Source organism: Metopolophium dirhodum, chromosome 8 (assembly GCF_019925205.1).
Source record: "Metopolophium dirhodum isolate CAU chromosome 8, ASM1992520v1, whole genome shotgun sequence".
Lineage (NCBI taxonomy): Eukaryota > Metazoa > Arthropoda > Insecta > Hemiptera > Aphididae > Metopolophium > Metopolophium dirhodum.
In genome coordinates, this window is record NC_083567.1 from 29,251,236 (window position 1) to 29,270,264 (window position 19,029).

Genomic DNA, 19,029 nt, shown 5'->3' on the forward strand with positions numbered 1-19,029 from the left:
TGAATGAAAAGGTTATTCCCTATATACCTATAGGTAATACAAAATTTACATAATATTATATGGTCCCTCCTGAATGTCAAAATATATTATAATATAACAGATACGAAACATTTATTATTTTCCTTTTTCATATGTAATGGTTTTTTTTTAGTTACTAGTGACCTATCCGACGTGGTTTTTTCATTTTTAATTAAGTAAACATTTTTTTTTGTATTATTTTTGATACAAATATTGAAATATTATTCATCACTCTGTATATAATATTATATTTGAGCACAGATTCAGACTATGCTCAGGATGCTGAATGCTGAAATGTATATTATAATATGTAGGGCCAGGATTTCAATGCAAAGTGCATTTATTTTTTGGGGGGGTAATCTTAGACAATGCTTTTGAAGTACATAACGTTTCGTGACAGATACTTCAGCGGTGAAACTTTTATTTTGCATTTTTTTTATCATTTTTTTGTCATTTTGTTAGTTTTAATGCGTACATTATACGACTTTATATACATTAATAATACTATGTACCTACCTAAAGATAATTTATTAAATTATTTTTTTTCGATTTTTAATTTAATATGTTTTTCCAGTTTTTCTGTACAAATTGGCAATCGTTATATGATACGTCAATATTGATCAAATTAATCAATCAAAATTTAGGCAATAATAATATGAGTTATGACGTATTATATGTACTTATATATTATAGCTGCTTGTTGCTATTATGCCTATATGTATAGTTATAATCGAATTCAACTTTTTTATGTGTGGGCTAGGGGTGGATATGACCTACCTATATGGTTTTTAGTTAATGTGCAGATGTTTTATTATAGAAATAAAATAATCTGCAAATGAATAAACATAAAAATAATAAAAGGAAAAAAGTGGGCGAATGGGTGAGTGGGTGTGTTTTGAACCCGGAAAGCCACTCCAACACCAGAAATACGAGCCATATATATATAGCTGCTATATGTCATGCCGGCTCCCATACACACATTATATATATTATAACGATATTATGTACATGTATATATATATATATATATGTTAGGTTATTCGCTCCATCTATTTATTTCACCCTGGGACCCGTCTCGTCGTCCCTATATGTATATACAATGACCTATAATACGGCTTCGACTAAACACAATGCAATGGAATATATACGCATATAAAAGAATAGACTGCAGAACATAATATAATGTAGGATACCTACATGACTATATACATCGTTTATACAGATGCATATACATATTGTGTATAGAGTGTTACTCGGCACTGCTCTGCATGATATATTATACGAGTGTTCCGCACAATATATAGAATAGGCACCGTGGAATATCAAATAGGTATACCTATGTATACCAACTACTACCATTGCAGCGTCTGATGATTATAAATTAGGTATACCGATATACCGCATCGTTTCACTTAAGTACCTTTATAGAAACAAAAAAAAAAAATTCAGCCGTATGATGGCCGTATATTGAAATGGCGGTTACTTTTAAGGAGGACAGTGATACTAAAATACGCCTCTTTTGGGCCAATTTCCAAAATTGTTACCCTTCCGTCGTCAATAGAACTTAATGTTATTTTGTAAATGGCAACACACAATTGTTGTTGTTAAATTGAAATTTTTTTCAATAAACTTTGACTAATAAACTTATTGTTTCTGTCTCAACGATATTTACTGACTTGCATCAATATTTAATGTAATGGTCAATGGACTTAATGTAGGATATATAGGTACCTACATGACTATATGCATCGTTTATACAGATGAATATACATGTGTATAGAGTGTTACTCGGCACTGCTCTGCATGATATATTATATATGAGTGTAAAATAGAATAGGCACTGTGGAATAGCCAATACCTACATATACCTACTACTATTACAGCGTCTGATGATTATAAATTAGGTATATCGATATACCATATCGTTTCATTTAAGTACCAATATAGAAACAAAAAAAAATTCAGCCGTATGATGGCGGTATATTGAAATGGTGGTTACTTTTGAGAGGACAATAATTATACTAAAATACGCCTTTTGGGCCAATTTTCAAAATTGTTACCCTTCCAGTGTGCACAAGTGCAATAAAACTTGTTATTTTGTAAACGGCAACACATATTGTTGTTATTAAATTGGAATTTTTTTCAATAAACTTATTGTTTCTATTTCAACGATATTTACTGACTTGCATCAATATTTAATGTTTCCTGTTGAAGTTGCCCGAGGGTTTTGAAATGTGAAGATATTTCACTTTTGTTTTACGTAAAAAAAATATTGCTAAAAATAATGAAATATGACAAAATAAAAGCGCCCGATGATAAGGGCACGAAAAATTATATAGTAATAAATAATAGAAACTACCCATAAACTGACAACTGTTATTAGTTTATTACTGTCAAGACGTATTTTACATTTATCTATAAAAATGAAAAAGCAACAGTATTTGTTTAAAATTTATATTGCTGTAAGTAAGTCAGTTTTTGAGACTTACCAACACGTCAAAATTGGATGAACAGGGGTTTTCGAATTTCGTAATAATAATAATGTGCAGTGTACCTATCCATTTATAAAAATCATTGAAGTTGTATTGCCGTACGCGGTACGCCGTAGGGAAATAATTTTGAAAATTGGCCCAAAATGTGAGTTTTATTGCATATAATATTTATTTTCTTCAAAAATTCTCATTTCATTCTCGAGTTATAGGGCTGAAATTTCGGTGTTAGGTACTATTTAATAAGAGAAACACAATTTACCTATATATTAATATATATAATATATTATTTAGTTTCTAACAGATGACGCGAATTCGATTCACGCATTTTAACCGTGCGTCCTTATTGTAATTAAATCCATTTTAATATCTCATGTAGGTGCATAAAATAGTAGACATATCTGCATAATAGATAATATTATGTCTATGCGTGGTACTGAAATAAGGAATTTTATTTAACGTGTGGCTGCACAAAGTAAAATAAGTACCTATACAGTATACACACTATAATTATACACAAAGGCGTGACCACTGAGCAAACATTAGTCGCAGCATATGATAAATAATGTGCTCCCCAAAAATACAAATGTAAATGTCCCTAACCAATTAATAAATGCTAATACTATTGTCTTAAAATTATTTATGATAACCATTTTTATTACCACTGATACTATTATTATTACCTAGAAAATAATAGGTTTTTAAAAAAAATGTATGTATAGAAATATTAAGACATTAAAAATCATTATTTATAAAAACTTGATTATTGAAAATATATAATACTTTCATATATTTATTCTTGTCATATAATTAAGCCACGGGTGAACATAGTTTGTACATTTGAACCTACACATTTTGTTATTTTTTCTATCAAAAAAGTTTTATTTCGGGCCTTTGTTCATATTATATCGTTTTAAAAAGTCCATCCAGTTAACAAGGTATATACAAGTAACAAGTGCTACCTTGCATACCCCGTGCGCACACGATTATACATAATAATATAATATGGAAGTATAATGCTCAAATAATGAGACGAAACCATCGTGCATGATATAATATAATATATAAAGTATAAACCAAATTTACTTATTACACTTAAGCCGGGTTCACAGGCCACAGCTACGTCGTCTGTCGTGTGGTGTGCAAGAGTTGAGCTTGGCCCAACTCTGGAAATTTCCCGGTAGATCACGGTTATTACCGGGATTACAACGGCCAATCAGAAAACGATAAAAGCCACACGACACGACATATGACTTAGCTGTGATCTCGGCTTTAGGTATATACTTCCCATAAACGCGGCATCCCGGACCATTTAATTAACATTATCAGATTCTATAAAACATGGATTTTTTTTGATTTTTATTTATACAAAACTTATATCATAACTATACCTATGTCGAGAATATCAGTTGTGTAGCTATAGTTCAAATTAATATTCGTATAGGTAGTTCGTATTATTCATTAATCGGATCGCGTTTTTAACTTAATAATTAAGATTTTAATTATTAATTGCCAACATAATAATAATATATAGTATCAATTGTAATACATAATATTTATAGTATTTTTATCAACAATAACAAATGTATGACAAATGTAGGTAAACCTATCAAATTGATATGCAATATCAAAAATGTTGACTATTTTGTTTAGATATGTGTTCATTATATTCACGGACTAAGATATATCCTTAGTCCATTATTATAGTTATAAATTAAAAGATGTTCGATCAATTTTTATTTTACTCAATATAACTAATTTATTATCACAATCATCTTGTATATTTAAGTATTTCGACCACTATAATCATATATCGTTTCGACATGTTATAAATATCACATCACCATTCACCCCATCAACCCAAATCTGTTTTTGGTGTCTCAAAATTCAACTGACCTTAAATTCTCAGCCACTAATACCGAATGGTGAATGATTATAAATAATTAAATGGTATTATAAAAAATCAGATGTTGAAAATTCAGATTCTTACATGTAAGAACAATAATTATAAATTTTATAAACTAAACAATTTTATAATTTTAATGTTTTTACAAGTTAGAATCTGAAATTTCATCAGCCAATTTTTATATAACATCATTAAATATATTTATTCAAAATCATTAAGTCAGTCCCCCATCCGAGCAGGTCTACGAATCAGCCGATTTTTCTATTGTATTCAGCCGGTCTTATTCTATTATCTATAACTAGCATAACTTCCGGTAAACTCTTTTTATTGTTAATGGTAGAAAAACTTTTATGAATTTCCGACTGAAAAATAATTTGCAATTTTTCAGGATTTTGATGAATTTTGTCACTATAGTCTATAAATGCCTATAAAAAATAATTATGCTTATGTATCTTTAATATTTTTGAACTTCTATTAAAGCAACATATGAGGACCCTTGCATACATTCAATTATCAAGGTTTTTTAGCAAAAAAGTTTTTATCGATAATAATTTAAAAAAAAATATACCAAGACTATAAATAGCTCAAAAAGAGTTAAAATATTTAAACATTTCATCATATATGGAAAAGGCTAATATAAATGTTCACTCCATATGGTTATTAGTTTTTAAGGTACACCAAAAAATAAAATCAATTTTTGACAGACAGAATGAAAACAAACATTGTAAAAATGTATTGTAAATACAATACATTCATCGCTAAGCTTAGAATCTAATACACCATACACGTTTGACGTCTTATAACATAATATTTCATTATATTATCATAAAAAACAGTATGTTCTATATTATAATATGTATAGTGTGTAACAATATAGGTATAATATATGACATATATGTGAATGGCGGTAAAAAAGTCCGAAGTGTAAAAGTCCTAGGAAAATAGTCCGGTAAAAAGGACTCTTTCGCCGTTGACTTTTTATACCTCGGGCTTTTTAACCACGGACTTTTTGGTGGAATACCAATATTTTATGTACATCAACAGGACTTGGACGGGCACGTAGATTTCAGATTCAGCGCCCGGTCCATCGAAGACTACCGTCTGCTCTGGCTGCAAATGAGTCGGCTGGTGCACGGGGTCGGCGATTACATGTCGGCCACAGTGACGTTTTGCATATTTCACACGACCGTCACCGTCATCTTGAGCGTGTACGCGCTGGGCGTGTGGGGCGCAACGCTCGTCACACTGCGCAGGTACGAGGCGCTCGCGTCCGCCGCTGTCGCGCTCGTCTGCAACGCCACGTCGCTGTACATATACTGCGACTGCGGTTACAGTCAGACGACAAAAGTCAGTGGTTACCGTCATTTTCTATTATACGCCTAATGATAATAATAATTATTGTTTCCGTAGATCCCGCGCACGAATAATAATAATACATAGGTTAAAAGGTACCACACATAGGTACCATACATAGGCACCATACATGGACACCTATTTGATGACGTCCCACTATATGCATAATATACCGTATTATGGTATCTCAGCGACTAAAATGGTAAAATTTCTCGAATTCCTATTATGAGTTAAGGGCAATATTATACCCATCACACGCGACTAAATATATTCGTTTTGACGGCCGTTTTCGAACACCATGATTTAGGCCCCGTGGTATTATGATATTATATTGGTATGTGTACTTATCTATTTAGGTATAGGTACCTATTACCTATATAATACTTGGGCATTTTCCACCTATATATATGCATTCGATAGTGTGTGTATATAATATATATGTATAATTATCTATAAAGGTACATATTAATTATTATGACCTTAAGTCAGCGATGGGCAAGATACAGTTAAATTCGAGCCTAGACTGAAGTTATCGAATACAGTAGATAAATTGGTTACCTACATGGGCACATGGCGATTATGGGCGAAATTGTTGCAGCAAAAAATATATATAGGTAGGAATAATAGTTTTTTTGTGGCACTCGTTAATAGTATCAATAATAGTATGTACATAGGTATACCTATTACAACCTACCCATAATTGTGGGTAATTTCTTTATAATATATTATATACGATAAGCAACCACTTTGAATTACTATATTTTTATGACTTGATGTATGATAATTACATGTATTGATAAATTATAATCATCGTACGATTTTTCTCTATTTTAAATTACATAGGTTTAAATTCTTTTTAAAGTGGATAAGATCTTATACATTATTTCTGTTGATGTTTTATAGATATCTGTATACCCAGAACCTAGTTTATACATGCATTTTATAGCTTGAATTTAAAAAGTTCGATAAGAATTATTATTTGTATGGATGCATAAAGATATGACTTATAGTAGGTTAGGTTCCTATGCACAATATTTAATTTATTTGGGTTAATATTGCTATATTATTGGAAAAGTTAAGGTCCAGAGCGGTTGCGCAAAATGTGGCCACGCCCATATTAGGCGCATTTCCATCGTTATGGGTGCCTAGTGCCTACCTATTTGAGGGACGAAAAGCTACAAAGCAAAATACGGCTAAACTATTTTAATTTTCTACTTTCATCAAAAATACTGACTAATGCAAAAACGTATTACGTGCTTTAAGCACGAATGTTGTTATTAGTCTATATACGAGTGTGAAACAAAACTAAAGTTGTATCAGTTGTGGGCAAACTCGTAAATAAAATAAAAAAACGAACCCACTGCCCACTTTTCATACATGTGTGGTATAATTATGTGGTTATGTACAGTATAAATTATAATGTAACCTACACAGTACACTTAATAATTAATATACAATATTTTAAAAATTAATTTAGTCTAAATATTTTTACATAACTACCTAACGTGAAAATGGTCGTTTTTCAAAAATCTATTATGTTAGGTACTTTATGTTAACATGGGAAATATTATAATGTTTTACTTTTCAGTCTTAAATCAGACATTAGTACCTATAGATAACTTCGGTTAACATTTTTGAAAATGGTACCCACGCATTTTGCTTTAGTTAGTTTTTTTTGGCCTACATTGTAATACTGAATATCATTGTAAGTGTTTTGTTTTTATGTTTTGACATAATTTCTTAAATGGAAAAAAAGCGTTTCCACTAATCATAAACCGTTGAAGTCAAGGCAGTTTAACATTAACATATAGACATGGTAAATCAGTGGCTACATGATTTCTGAAAGTAGGGATCAAAAAAAAAAAACGACATAGCTAAATGGGAGGGGAAAATTGGAAAATCCCTCACCTTCTCAAAACTTTTTACTAAGGTAATAAAAAGCCAATGGGGGAGAGGATCTGACCCCCCCACGTCACCCCCTTGTCTACGCCACTGTGGTAAATATAGTACTGTACAACAAAATCTGACCAGGTTATATAACCAGCAATTTGTTTCTATCATCGATTCAGAACTGATGTAGGTATAGATAGTACATCAATATTGATATATTTCAAAATAATACGAATAGTACAAATTTGAGCTGTGATAATAATTAAAAAGACCTATATTAATATATATTAAATTTCGATGATACCACACAACAATATTAATAGGTACGTACTTTGATTTTATTTAAATTACGGGTAACCAGTAACTTAATTAGGAAAATGTTCTGAAGTAATTTTAGTTTTGTCCAGGGATCAAGGGATTTTTAGAGTCAGGTCATAATAAATTAGTAATTTATTAGACTTCAGTTTATTGTCGCTGTGGGAGATACACATACTAAGAGGTGAACTGAGGCAATATTTCAACCGTTGCAATTTATTAAAAGTATGGCCCAAACTTTGAAAATTCATCGGCCAAAAATTTTGTTTTCAATAAAATTTGGCGCATTGTATGAACTCACCTAGGCGGCAATAAACGCCTCATCGACACCTGCGTTAGTTTACCCTTCCTCTGGAAGTCTAGCCATACCAATTATGTATACCTTTATTACTTTCCAATACCGGTATTACCTATAGATTTACGGCTATACTAAAACCACAATACTAAATAATATCTATTTGAAATTTTAATACACATAATTTCATATACTATCTTGTTCGCAGTGCGTTGACAGCGTGATACTACTTATATTGAAAATGAAATCGTCGACGAGATGGACGAATTCTAATTACATTCAGGTACAAGTGCAGCTTACGATAAACGCCGCGCCCCCGTCGCTGTATAAATATTATATACAATAGGTACATAATATTATGCGATATCCCGCTATCCGACGAAAGTGGCGTGGTCTATAGAATATAACCAAATTTTTTCTTCCTTTTGTATCCGTACAATATAACGTGACATGGATGAACGGAATGAACATAATATTATATAATTTATTAGTATAGTAGTAGCGTTTGCTTGTGTATATAGTGTATTCAACTTGCACGTTAATACCTACCATCTATCTATAGCATAGAGTACATGTTACTCTATATGATCTATACAGTATCTATAAACATAGCCATATCTGCGAGGGGGGGGGGGGGAGGTCCAAAAGATCCAGACCCCCCCCTACGAAATTGTATCAATATATTTTACAAATGTTTAAAACAATTATTTTTTTATAATATACCAACATAAATATTTTCAGTCATAAATTGCTAAAATTCCAATTAAATTAACTATTGACAGTTTTATATGACATTAAAATATTATCATAGCGTTTAAATGGTCTAATAATAGATTGTTATTTTATCAGTATACTATACGACCGTCGACCACTATCGATGCCGTTTGACGATAATTAACAAAAAACAGTATTAAATATATGTAAATTATTTTTTTTTACTACTTAAAGAGTGTCCTGTGGTGCATCAAACTTCTATTTTACTAATGAGAACCACCTTTTTTTTTACTGTAAATTATTTAGTGGATCATTTTTTTGAAAATCTTCATTTACCTACCTAGTTCACAATTTGAACGAGTAGTTTCTCACTTACAATGTTTGTACTAAGGATAACAGTTCTTAAAAATAGTTTTACAAAAAAAATTAAATAGATGTAGGTACTTATAGTATTGAATTTAGTAGGTATTTATTAAACTTTGGTCATTTTCACAAATTCTTTATGTTCATCTTTAGGGATGTACTGACATACTGTAATACATATACAATAATATTATTACATGTATTAATACTCAAAAGTGGGTTTTTGCCAGGGTCTTGCACCTGAATTAACCAAAACCAGTAACACCCCTAAAAATTAAAAACCCTTAAAAATCAAACTCCCGAAACCCAAATAACCCGAATGATTCTATTTTAAAAACACCAGAATTAACCAAAACCTGAATAAAACATACTGGATATTGGATAACACTAATATTTTTTTATTTTACGATCTTCATGTGATATATAATTTTGTATATAATTTATGTGATTATTTCGATTTCGTAGTTAATTATTTGTTAAATAATAACAATAATAGGACATTTGGCTAACCAATTAAAAAATTTTAAAAAAATAACTACAAAATAAAAATAACTGTAAAAATTATGTTTTTCTGAACTACTGAAAACCCGTATTAACCAATATAAACCCGAATAATAACGGTTATTAAGTATTAACACCGAAACGTTTATTTATTCTGGTGTTTGAACTCCCGAATGCATCATGCAGCACCCAAAACCCGAATAAATCATCCGGATACAAGTTTTGACAGTGCAAATATTTTGGATGTCTACTATCTCACCCGCCAAAAATGTTGTATTGGCCAGGGATGCCGTTTTGGTTTATTTCAAAAACGTGACAACTTTTCTCTACTGTGGGTCATTTCAAAATTGTTTCATATCGTCGCACAAAATATCTGATATTCGATATTAAAATAGGTACCCACTCACGATTGGAGTGTCCCGTTTAAACACGCAGTTATAACTCAAATATGCTAAGCTCGCGACCTATTTCATTCTCATAACGATATTAATATTAGGTATCAAATGTAAAAAAATGGCCTCAACATACTAATAATATTTTAGTTATAAATACAATATATATAATGGTTGAGACATATCAAAAGCAGTTGATAAAAATATGTGTTAATTTTGTTTTATTGAATGGGGGAAATTTACCCTTCACTCGCCCTCGAGATGTCGCGTGTCGCCTATGAAGTTTTCATAGCCTACCAGAGGTATTTAAACTTTTTCATTCCACGGCTCTTTCGTCTCTTCACAACATTATCTTAAAATTATTATAAGGACATGGAAAAAATATGTTTTAATGTTAAATTATTTATAATAAATAATATAATAATATAGTCGGACTTGGTTAACTCGAATTTGAAGGGACCGCGGCCAAAAAGTTCGAGTTTTCCGAGGATAATAATAGGACATAAATAGGAAATTTTAGGGACCGGGAAAGACTTTGGGGTATCGACGATCTTGTGTTAACCTGGTTCGACTGTATAATAAATACAGAAATTATATCAAGACAACAAATTTAATAATAATTATAGGCATTGAAACCAATACCGTCAGATTGTCTTACGTTTAGAATTAAATAATATATTAATCAATTCTCATCATCGTTATTTATTTAATTTTCTGTGCCACAGCCCCCTGACAAATACTTGTGACGCAGAGTTTGAATCAGTGGGTCCACCTTAATTATAGTTTACTTTCTTCAATTTTTACCTCAAAAAAATAAATATATTGTACATGCAAACTGTAATATAATTTACCATTGTTCAGTTAGGTAAGGTACTGATACATTTTGTACAAGGCGTTGAGACCCCTCTTATGAATTTTCTGACTTCATATGAACCCTTAAATCTGCCACTGGTTTGAATACCTCTGGTTCATACACTAAACACAAGCTTATTGCTTTTCCGAATGAGAGAAAGGTTACGTATTGCTTCAATATTAACAATTATTTTATTGTGTCTAAACAGATAACACTGTTTTTGAATGCCGTTAATCAATATCAACCAAACGTGAATGTGATCGGTTTCTACGAAATCAACAGAAGATTGCTTGGTTCGGTGAGTGCAGGAAGCTTGGAGGGGAAATTGATCTAAAGTCACCATCACATATTCACATGCATCATAAAGATTTTTTTTTCAGATTTTATCCTTGCTTTTGACATACTTAATAGTTCTTGTACAGTTGAACTCTTCATTTACCACGCCGAGTTCTGCAGAACAGGACTACAACACTACTATGACATAATTGAAAGGTGGTGGTTATAAAAGAAAAATATTCATTGTTATTTTGATATTTTAATTTTTTTAAGAATTTAAATTTCCAATTTCTTATAATTAATGTACTTAAAAAATAATCACATGTAAAATAAATATCGTGAATAAATAATTAAAATAATTTTATAATGGTGATTTTTTTATCAATTTACTAGGTATAACATATTTTTCATTGACGGAGGTAAGTGTTCAAGATGTTTTTGATGTGATTTGATGGATCTGCTAAATTCAAACCTGGAATAAAATAAACACATTGATTATATGACAACACACTAGCCAATAACAATTAACCTGTTAAGAGCTAACTAACTAACCTAAACCAATAACTACTGATGACATTTAAACTAAATAATTTAGTTAATGAAATATAATACATAATAGGTGTATTTGAGTAATGATATTTTTATAAAATGATTCAACTATGAATAATACAATTAATGTTATAAATAAAAATTTGTTTAATCAGTCACTATTTAAAAATATTCAGACACTTCTGAGCAAAATGGTTGAAAATTCAATAAAATATCGGAAAAAAATATCAATATTTAATTTTATTCAAAATACCAAATACCTATGTACTATGTACCAGATACCTATAGAGTTCTCAAAAATATTTAAAAATTTCAAATTTAATCCAATTTGCATATTGCTAAAATAAAATACTGACAAGACTTCATTTCTAGCATTAATACTACTAAAATTATAATAAATAAAAAGCAAAATTTAGTATATGATGCTTGTAATTAATGACAGTTTTTTACCTAAGCCCATTATCTCATTGATATCATTGTAATCTCATTCATTATATTAATTATAATCATAGACTTAAAGAAATAGACCATTAGGTATGAAAATGTGTGCAAGGGTGGAGCTTATTACAAGGATTGGGCGCTATTAAAGCTATGTCCTCTAGTGCCATTTCTCTCGCTCTTATGATAAAAGATAAAACTCGTGCTATCTCTCTTAATCCATTTGGCACGACCACGCCTCCCAGTTCTCGGGACAAATGTCTATTTTTATAAGTTTATGATTATAATACTTATTTATGTACTATACTACGAGTTATATACTTCTTATTACTATCATTGTAAAATCCAAATGGCATTAATTTATTAATTAAATCTGATTTAAGAAAAACACACATTGTAAATTTGACTTAGTTTTGTGGTTTATACATAAAAATTAAATAAAAACTTTAGAAAAGCAACATTTGAATATGGTAATAAAAGGTGATCGTATCACCTATTCTATTAAAAAAAAAAAATGATTAGAAATATATTTTTTTTTAGGCAAATTATAACTACCACATTTCTTATTTATACTCAGAATCTAAAATGTTGATATAATAATGTTGGTACCTATAACTAGAGTAATCTCACAACTTCACGATATATATATATATATTAAAATATTATGTATTTAGATAATTTATATCTTACCTGCAGCATCACAAAGTTCTTCAAATGAGGTACAAGGTAAGAAATCTACACTTAAAGCGTTCATCATCATTTCTGATGATTTGAGCAGTGTCTCATCATTGTGACGAATATAGTCAGCTAAGCTAACAGACCAACTTTTACTTTCGGAAACCTCGACAGTCTGTAAGTGATATATAAACACAAGTGTTAGAAAATTAAATTGATTTAAAAAAAATGTCACTCATTACCTTGAAATAACATTCATACATCTTATTGATTAATACAAAGAACATAAGAGCTGATTTGTAAGCAGTATAATCATGAGGAGCCAAAGGCACAAAATGTACTTTGGGTGCTATAGAAGAATTGGTATGATGGACATGAGCCATCAATATTATTCTATTTAAATGTATTAGACGATTTGTCAACATCCATTTTGAGTACGGAGTTAACATAATGGCCATTGTGAGATAGTATAATGGACCTTCAGTATCATAAAAACTATCAATCAATTGGTCAGCAGACTTAGGCTCTAGGTATGTATTTAAATTACGTTCCTCTGCACTGGATCGCCTAGTCCTAAATGTATATGTTATAAACACAGTTATAATAAAATGTAAATTATCAAACTGAACTGTTACGTACGTGTTAATCACATATAATGCCATGTGCATGAGATATGGAAGTAGGTTCATATTTGACTGAGGTCCACCACCTCCAGTGTCTTCGTGGAAGCTCTTTGCTTGTGCAAATCTGAATAAAAGTAACTTAAGATCATGCACTGTTTGCATGTAACTTATATCTCTTTGACCAGTAGCTTCTTGTAAATATGAGTTATGTCTGGCTAAGCAATTTGCATATGCTGATTCAGCAACTGATGGACCCCACATTGGCAATAAACCATTACACTTTGTGTTTGCATTTTGTAAGGCTGCCGATTCCCATTCATCTCGAACCCTTGCAAGTCTAAAAAATACAATTCAAAAATAGAACAATGTAAGTTTTTTCATAAAAATAAATTATATTTAAATGTTATTATTTAATGGTCAGTAGTGACAAGAGTAAACAGTGTCTGGTCTGGCTGACACAATGGTTTTCAATATGGGTACATATACAGATACAAACTTGTTAAGGTTGGAACCAATAAATATATATTATATAAATAAAAACTCAGGGTTACCAGTGATCACCGGTCAGCCTAATGATCCAGACTAATGCTGATGAGTCAGTTATAGAGTAACAATTTCACAATTCATAGAATTAAAAATTTAATAAATTTAGGCAACTGTTCAGTAGTTAAAATTAAATAACAATTTTTATAAGATGTCTACATACAAAGCCAAATTGTTTGTTATTTATAGTATACATAATATAATATTATATTTTACATCATCAAAATATGAAGTTGTTCCTAAAATATTTGTTGAATCTTACCTTTACATTATATGTAAGTTAATATAAATATATATATATTTATTTTTAATAATTTTTAATTATTTAGAATATACGTGTTGGCATTTAATCACTATAAACAATCATTTAAACTAAGATTTGTTGATTATACTTATTTTTTTGTTTTTCGTTAAAAAAATAACATAAGTATACTTTTAATTCTACAAGATAAAAAGTATAAATTAATATTATTTAAAATTTTGCTTACCTGACTGCTGACATATGGCAGTCAAAATGAACAACATTGAAATGTGTTACAGTACTGTATCCAATGGTTTTACGAGCTTTCACTTCATGTTCTTCAACAACACACCTCTTGGTAAATGTGTAAATACCTAATACTTTGGTTGGTTGGAATTTATATCCTTCACGGCAAATGACACACACTAATCCTGTCTCTTCTCCTAAATCTTCTACTTGTTGCAATAACGAAGTCTCGGCAGTTACTTGACCCTTTTCATTAGTACGCATCCCTAATTGTCCAAGTTGTTTTTGTCGCATCGCCATCGCTAATCTTTTTTTCTCTGCTTTAGTTTGTTCACGAACTTGTTCTATTTTTTCTGCCATTTTTGGATTTGTTTTTAATGCTTCTAATAAATTTTCAGCAAGAGATCCAACATGTTCATCTGACGACACTTGTTCTAAGCAATGTACTGTATGAATACATTCATCAGAAACAGCAGTCTGAAATTATTATAAAAAGGACATTTTGTTTGAATAAAAAATAAAATTGTCAACAATATTTTTCAAACAAAAATTGATCCCTCCCAAAAAAAAAAAGATTCTGAGCAAATAGATTGCAAACATGTTTGGTTAAATATTTTATTTTTTCTCATATTTTTCTAGTTTTTTTTTTTTTTATGTTTTTTGAAACTTAGATGTAATTGAAATTGACCCTTTGTATCAGCTAAATAATATTTCAGATCAATAATGGGACAACAATAGATTTTTGGAGTACACTTTTGGTTCAAAAAAGTATTGATAAAACATCATTATAAAACTAATACAATTTATGATTATTTACTCAGAGTCTAAAATAACTCAATTGTTTATTAAATACAATTTGACTAATCTAGAAACAATGTTAAGTTTATGATTTTATGAATTTTTAATTTAATAATATACCTGAGTTGGTTCATGACCATTAGCTAATCCAGTCCAAAATCTTAAAATATATTTTAACGAAGGTTTAGAAATGAATTCTTTCCATTCATCTTTATCATTGTTCTTGTTTAATGTTGCTTTTACTGTTGGTGCATGACGCTACAAAGTAAATAGAGTTATCTTAAAATGTCAATTGAATTTCTAAACTTCAAATTATACTTACTGATATATATTGGATAACATTATTAATAACCCCAAGGGAAAGAATATAATCTTTTAATGTATTTCCAAGTGAATTATTTTCAATGCCGTAGGTCAAATCACAAAACAGATTCATCTAAGTAAATAAATAAATAATTTATTTCTAAATTTAATGAATCATTAATCACATTACCATTTGTTCATCTTGAGCAGAGTGGACGTCATCAAACTTTTCAAAATCAGAAATCACTGAAGCAAAATGATCCATGAGAATAATCATTTTGGCTTTATTATTGTACGTAAGAGCAGCTAAGACACGAGTTAGATGCTGAACTATTGTATAGCGAGCATTTGATGCACAGTGTAGAAGATATCGAATATGGTCATCAGGGCCAAAAGTCTCCGATAGTCTAGCAAATGTCTCTGGGCCTTTGGAAGTGGCTTTTGATAGTATTGTTTCCAAAATCTATTTATTGAAATAATTGTTTTAAATAGTTTAAAGAGTATAATAGTTTACTTAAATATTTAAATTTTAATTTTACTTACATCAAGAGTTTGTTCAGTAAGTGACGTGTTTGACAAGCCATCAGCTTCATTACTTAAACATAACTCAAGTGTACTAAGAAGAATTGGGATGGATCCTAGCATAGGTTCAGTTAATATTTCTTGATTATGTTTTACTTTAACACACAGTCCAAGTAATTTAAGGAGTACTTGGAGGAGCGGACGTGACCTTGATAGGTCTTTTATTGTAGATAGACGATACATTAGAACTCCCAGACCACGACACTCTGCCATTACATTAGCCATTTTATAAACTTCTTCGTTATTGACTTCTTGATCAGATTTGGCATCCAATGTTTCAATGAATTCTTCAGTAGCATCTCCCAATAATCCTCTCATGCGATAAACAATATGCATGGCAGCTTCATTGTCCCCACCTTCGGGCAACCAAATCTTTTTGTACACCTAGTTATAAAACGATATATATTAAATTATAGTGTAATACTTTCAATATAAATACAAACTATAATTGTAACCACAGTGTTTTACCTCTTTAACAGGCAGATCTAAGCTGATAATCTTATTGTTGACCAAAAGTTCCATGCCATTATCATCTTCCAATAGAGCAACCAGTTCACAATCCTGACAGATTTTATTTTTGACATCTCTCATTAAAGGTCCAAGACCAGATTCATTACAACTATATGGATTACCTAACATGCGGCCCTGTAAAACAATAATTAATTACTTTTTTATATTATTGTAATAATATTTTATTAATTTAGTTTGTTGGATATCTTATAGAAAACTGCGATTATGAACTAACCTCTAACAATATATTAGTATTACAGAATTATAGACAATAATAAACACAATATTAGTTCAATTATATTTTTGTTAAATAATATTTGATATTACCTAAATATAATTGTAAATATATACCTAGTTAATATAAATGTTATCCACACTTACTTGCAAAAAGTCTTCTTGTTGAGGATCTTTGTCTAGATTCATATAAAATTCACCAACATCATTTTCTTCTGGATAAATTATTGAACACAATCTTTCAAACACAAAAACTGGAGTACGGACATCCTGTGAATCACATTTTTCTACTGTTTCTACACAGATTGCCATAAATGCTTTTGATTCTGTTTCCGTTCCACACGTCATTTCTTCAAGAAGATCCAAAAGTTGAGATTGTGTTTCATCAATTAGACGTGTTCTTTGAACAACTAAACGACGGAGAGAAAGATATCCATTTAAAATAGCGCCTACAAGTCTTCCTTTGTATTGTTGTTTTATGCTTTCAACTTCCAAAAATGATGCTAACAGTCCAGTTAAACTTTTTAAGACAAAACCTTGAGCTAAATCTGAGGTTAATGTAGTTTCTTCTAAATAATGCAAATGTTTTATTTCTTTTGTAATTATGTCGGATATCATAATAAGTACTCCTCGTAATGCTAAGTACTGTTTCCAAGGAGTTTGCTGAATGAGATTTTGATATAAACCTAAAAATTCAGCACAGTTTTCTCCTGCACTTCCTAGTTCTGCTAAGAATCCTGTCAGAAGATCTAAAATCTACAAACATACAGTTATTAATTTATAGTTAAAACAAATAATCAAACAAGAAAATACCTCTTTTTTCCTTTCTGGTACTTGAGCAATACCTTCAAATATAGCACAAGCAACTTGTCTTAATAATCGTGTACTCGAACAGAATAAGAAATGCTTTAGCCATGAAGACTCTGTTAGGTGGAATGGTTTCGCAATATCTCTTAAAGAATATAATCTCCATTTCTTAAAATATTTAGAAGCTAAATAATATTGTCTGATTTCATTCTAAAAATACATATTAATAGTAAGTTTTTAAATAAATACAATTTCATTAAATTAATTTTTATAATATACTATAGTAAAATAGGTAAATCTTCATTAATGTCATCAATGGAATAATGGAAAATACACAAAATATAACATTTATACAATTACATGGTATACTATAATATTGTGATAGTATAAATTAAATAAATTCACTTAAAAGTTGATCAAAAAAAATATTTATACTACTCTGACCACACTGAAATTTATGGTTAAAAATATATCAGTTTAAGTGACCAAATTCATAGATCCCTTTATTTTTTTATTGTCAATATAAAATAGATGAACATACTAATTGTATTTAAATAAAAAAGAATTAATGATATCTATCTAAGAATTAATTTTTGTCTCCAAAATAATTGTCCAGCTCTTCAAAATATTAATATTTTAATATCTTACCTTTGACTTTGGCTTATTTTTAACAGGAGTATCTGATGGTGTTTTCTTTTGAAGTCGTTGACGCCATGCGTTAAACATATGTTCAGGGCTTTGTTTAGCCCATTTTCTAAAATCAACCATTAAATGATCTGACATTTGAACAGTTGACAAAACTTCAGTAGATTTATCCTAGATAAGTATATAAAATAAGAACTTTGTTCAACATGGCAATGTTAGAATGTATAATGTATTAATTTATATTCTATAATGTTATGTGATTAATTATAGATTTTGAGCGGAGCAAGGAAGCTAGTAGTTTTACAATTATGTTGGTTTTATTTTTTTTATCTTGTAAACTAAATTTCTACCAGAAGGAGTGCTTTAATTTCAAAATATAGGATCTCATCTTTTTCAAGATGGTACTTAAGAGAGGGCATTTTTAGATTTTCTCAATAGTTTTTCAACGTCAGGGGAAAAACCACCAACAT

The 19,029-nt window shown here is 29.9% G+C and overlaps 2 protein-coding genes across 4 annotated transcripts in view; one reads left to right on the forward strand and one right to left on the reverse strand.

The window, feature by feature from the left end:
• The window catches only part of LOC132951237 (gustatory and odorant receptor 24), a 33,444-nt gene extending 21,854 nt beyond the window's left edge, over positions 1-11,590 (forward strand). Inside the window, exons 4-7 of the mRNA XM_061023024.1 lie at positions 5,458-5,760; positions 8,475-8,549; positions 11,298-11,387; positions 11,470-11,590. Of these exons, the coding sequence (XP_060879007.1) occupies positions 5,458-5,760; positions 8,475-8,549; positions 11,298-11,387; positions 11,470-11,574 (573 nt within the window). The 3' untranslated portion in view covers positions 11,575-11,590. The remainder of the gene's footprint in view (positions 1-5,457; positions 5,761-8,474; positions 8,550-11,297; positions 11,388-11,469) is intronic.
• A 14-nt stretch (positions 11,591-11,604) lies between these two features.
• LOC132951236 (E3 ubiquitin-protein ligase UBR4) overlaps positions 11,605-19,029 on the reverse strand; it is a 32,826-nt gene continuing 25,401 nt past the window's right edge. For all 3 annotated transcript variants that reach the window (XM_061023022.1, XM_061023021.1, XM_061023023.1), the window contains 13 exons: positions 18,563-18,730; positions 17,921-18,124; positions 17,255-17,863; positions 16,832-17,008; positions 16,325-16,747; positions 15,972-16,244; positions 15,801-15,914; positions 15,599-15,736; positions 14,682-15,157; positions 13,667-13,987; positions 13,270-13,600; positions 13,043-13,202; positions 11,605-11,837 (listed from right to left, as the gene is read on the reverse strand). In XM_061023022.1, coding sequence (XP_060879005.1) covers positions 11,773-11,837; positions 13,043-13,202; positions 13,270-13,600; positions 13,667-13,987; positions 14,682-15,157; positions 15,599-15,736; positions 15,801-15,914; positions 15,972-16,244; positions 16,325-16,747; positions 16,832-17,008; positions 17,255-17,863; positions 17,921-18,124; positions 18,563-18,730 — 3,459 coding nt within the window. In that variant the 3' untranslated portion in view covers positions 11,605-11,772. The remainder of the gene's footprint in view (positions 11,838-13,042; positions 13,203-13,269; positions 13,601-13,666; positions 13,988-14,681; positions 15,158-15,598; positions 15,737-15,800; positions 15,915-15,971; positions 16,245-16,324; positions 16,748-16,831; positions 17,009-17,254; positions 17,864-17,920; positions 18,125-18,562; positions 18,731-19,029) is intronic.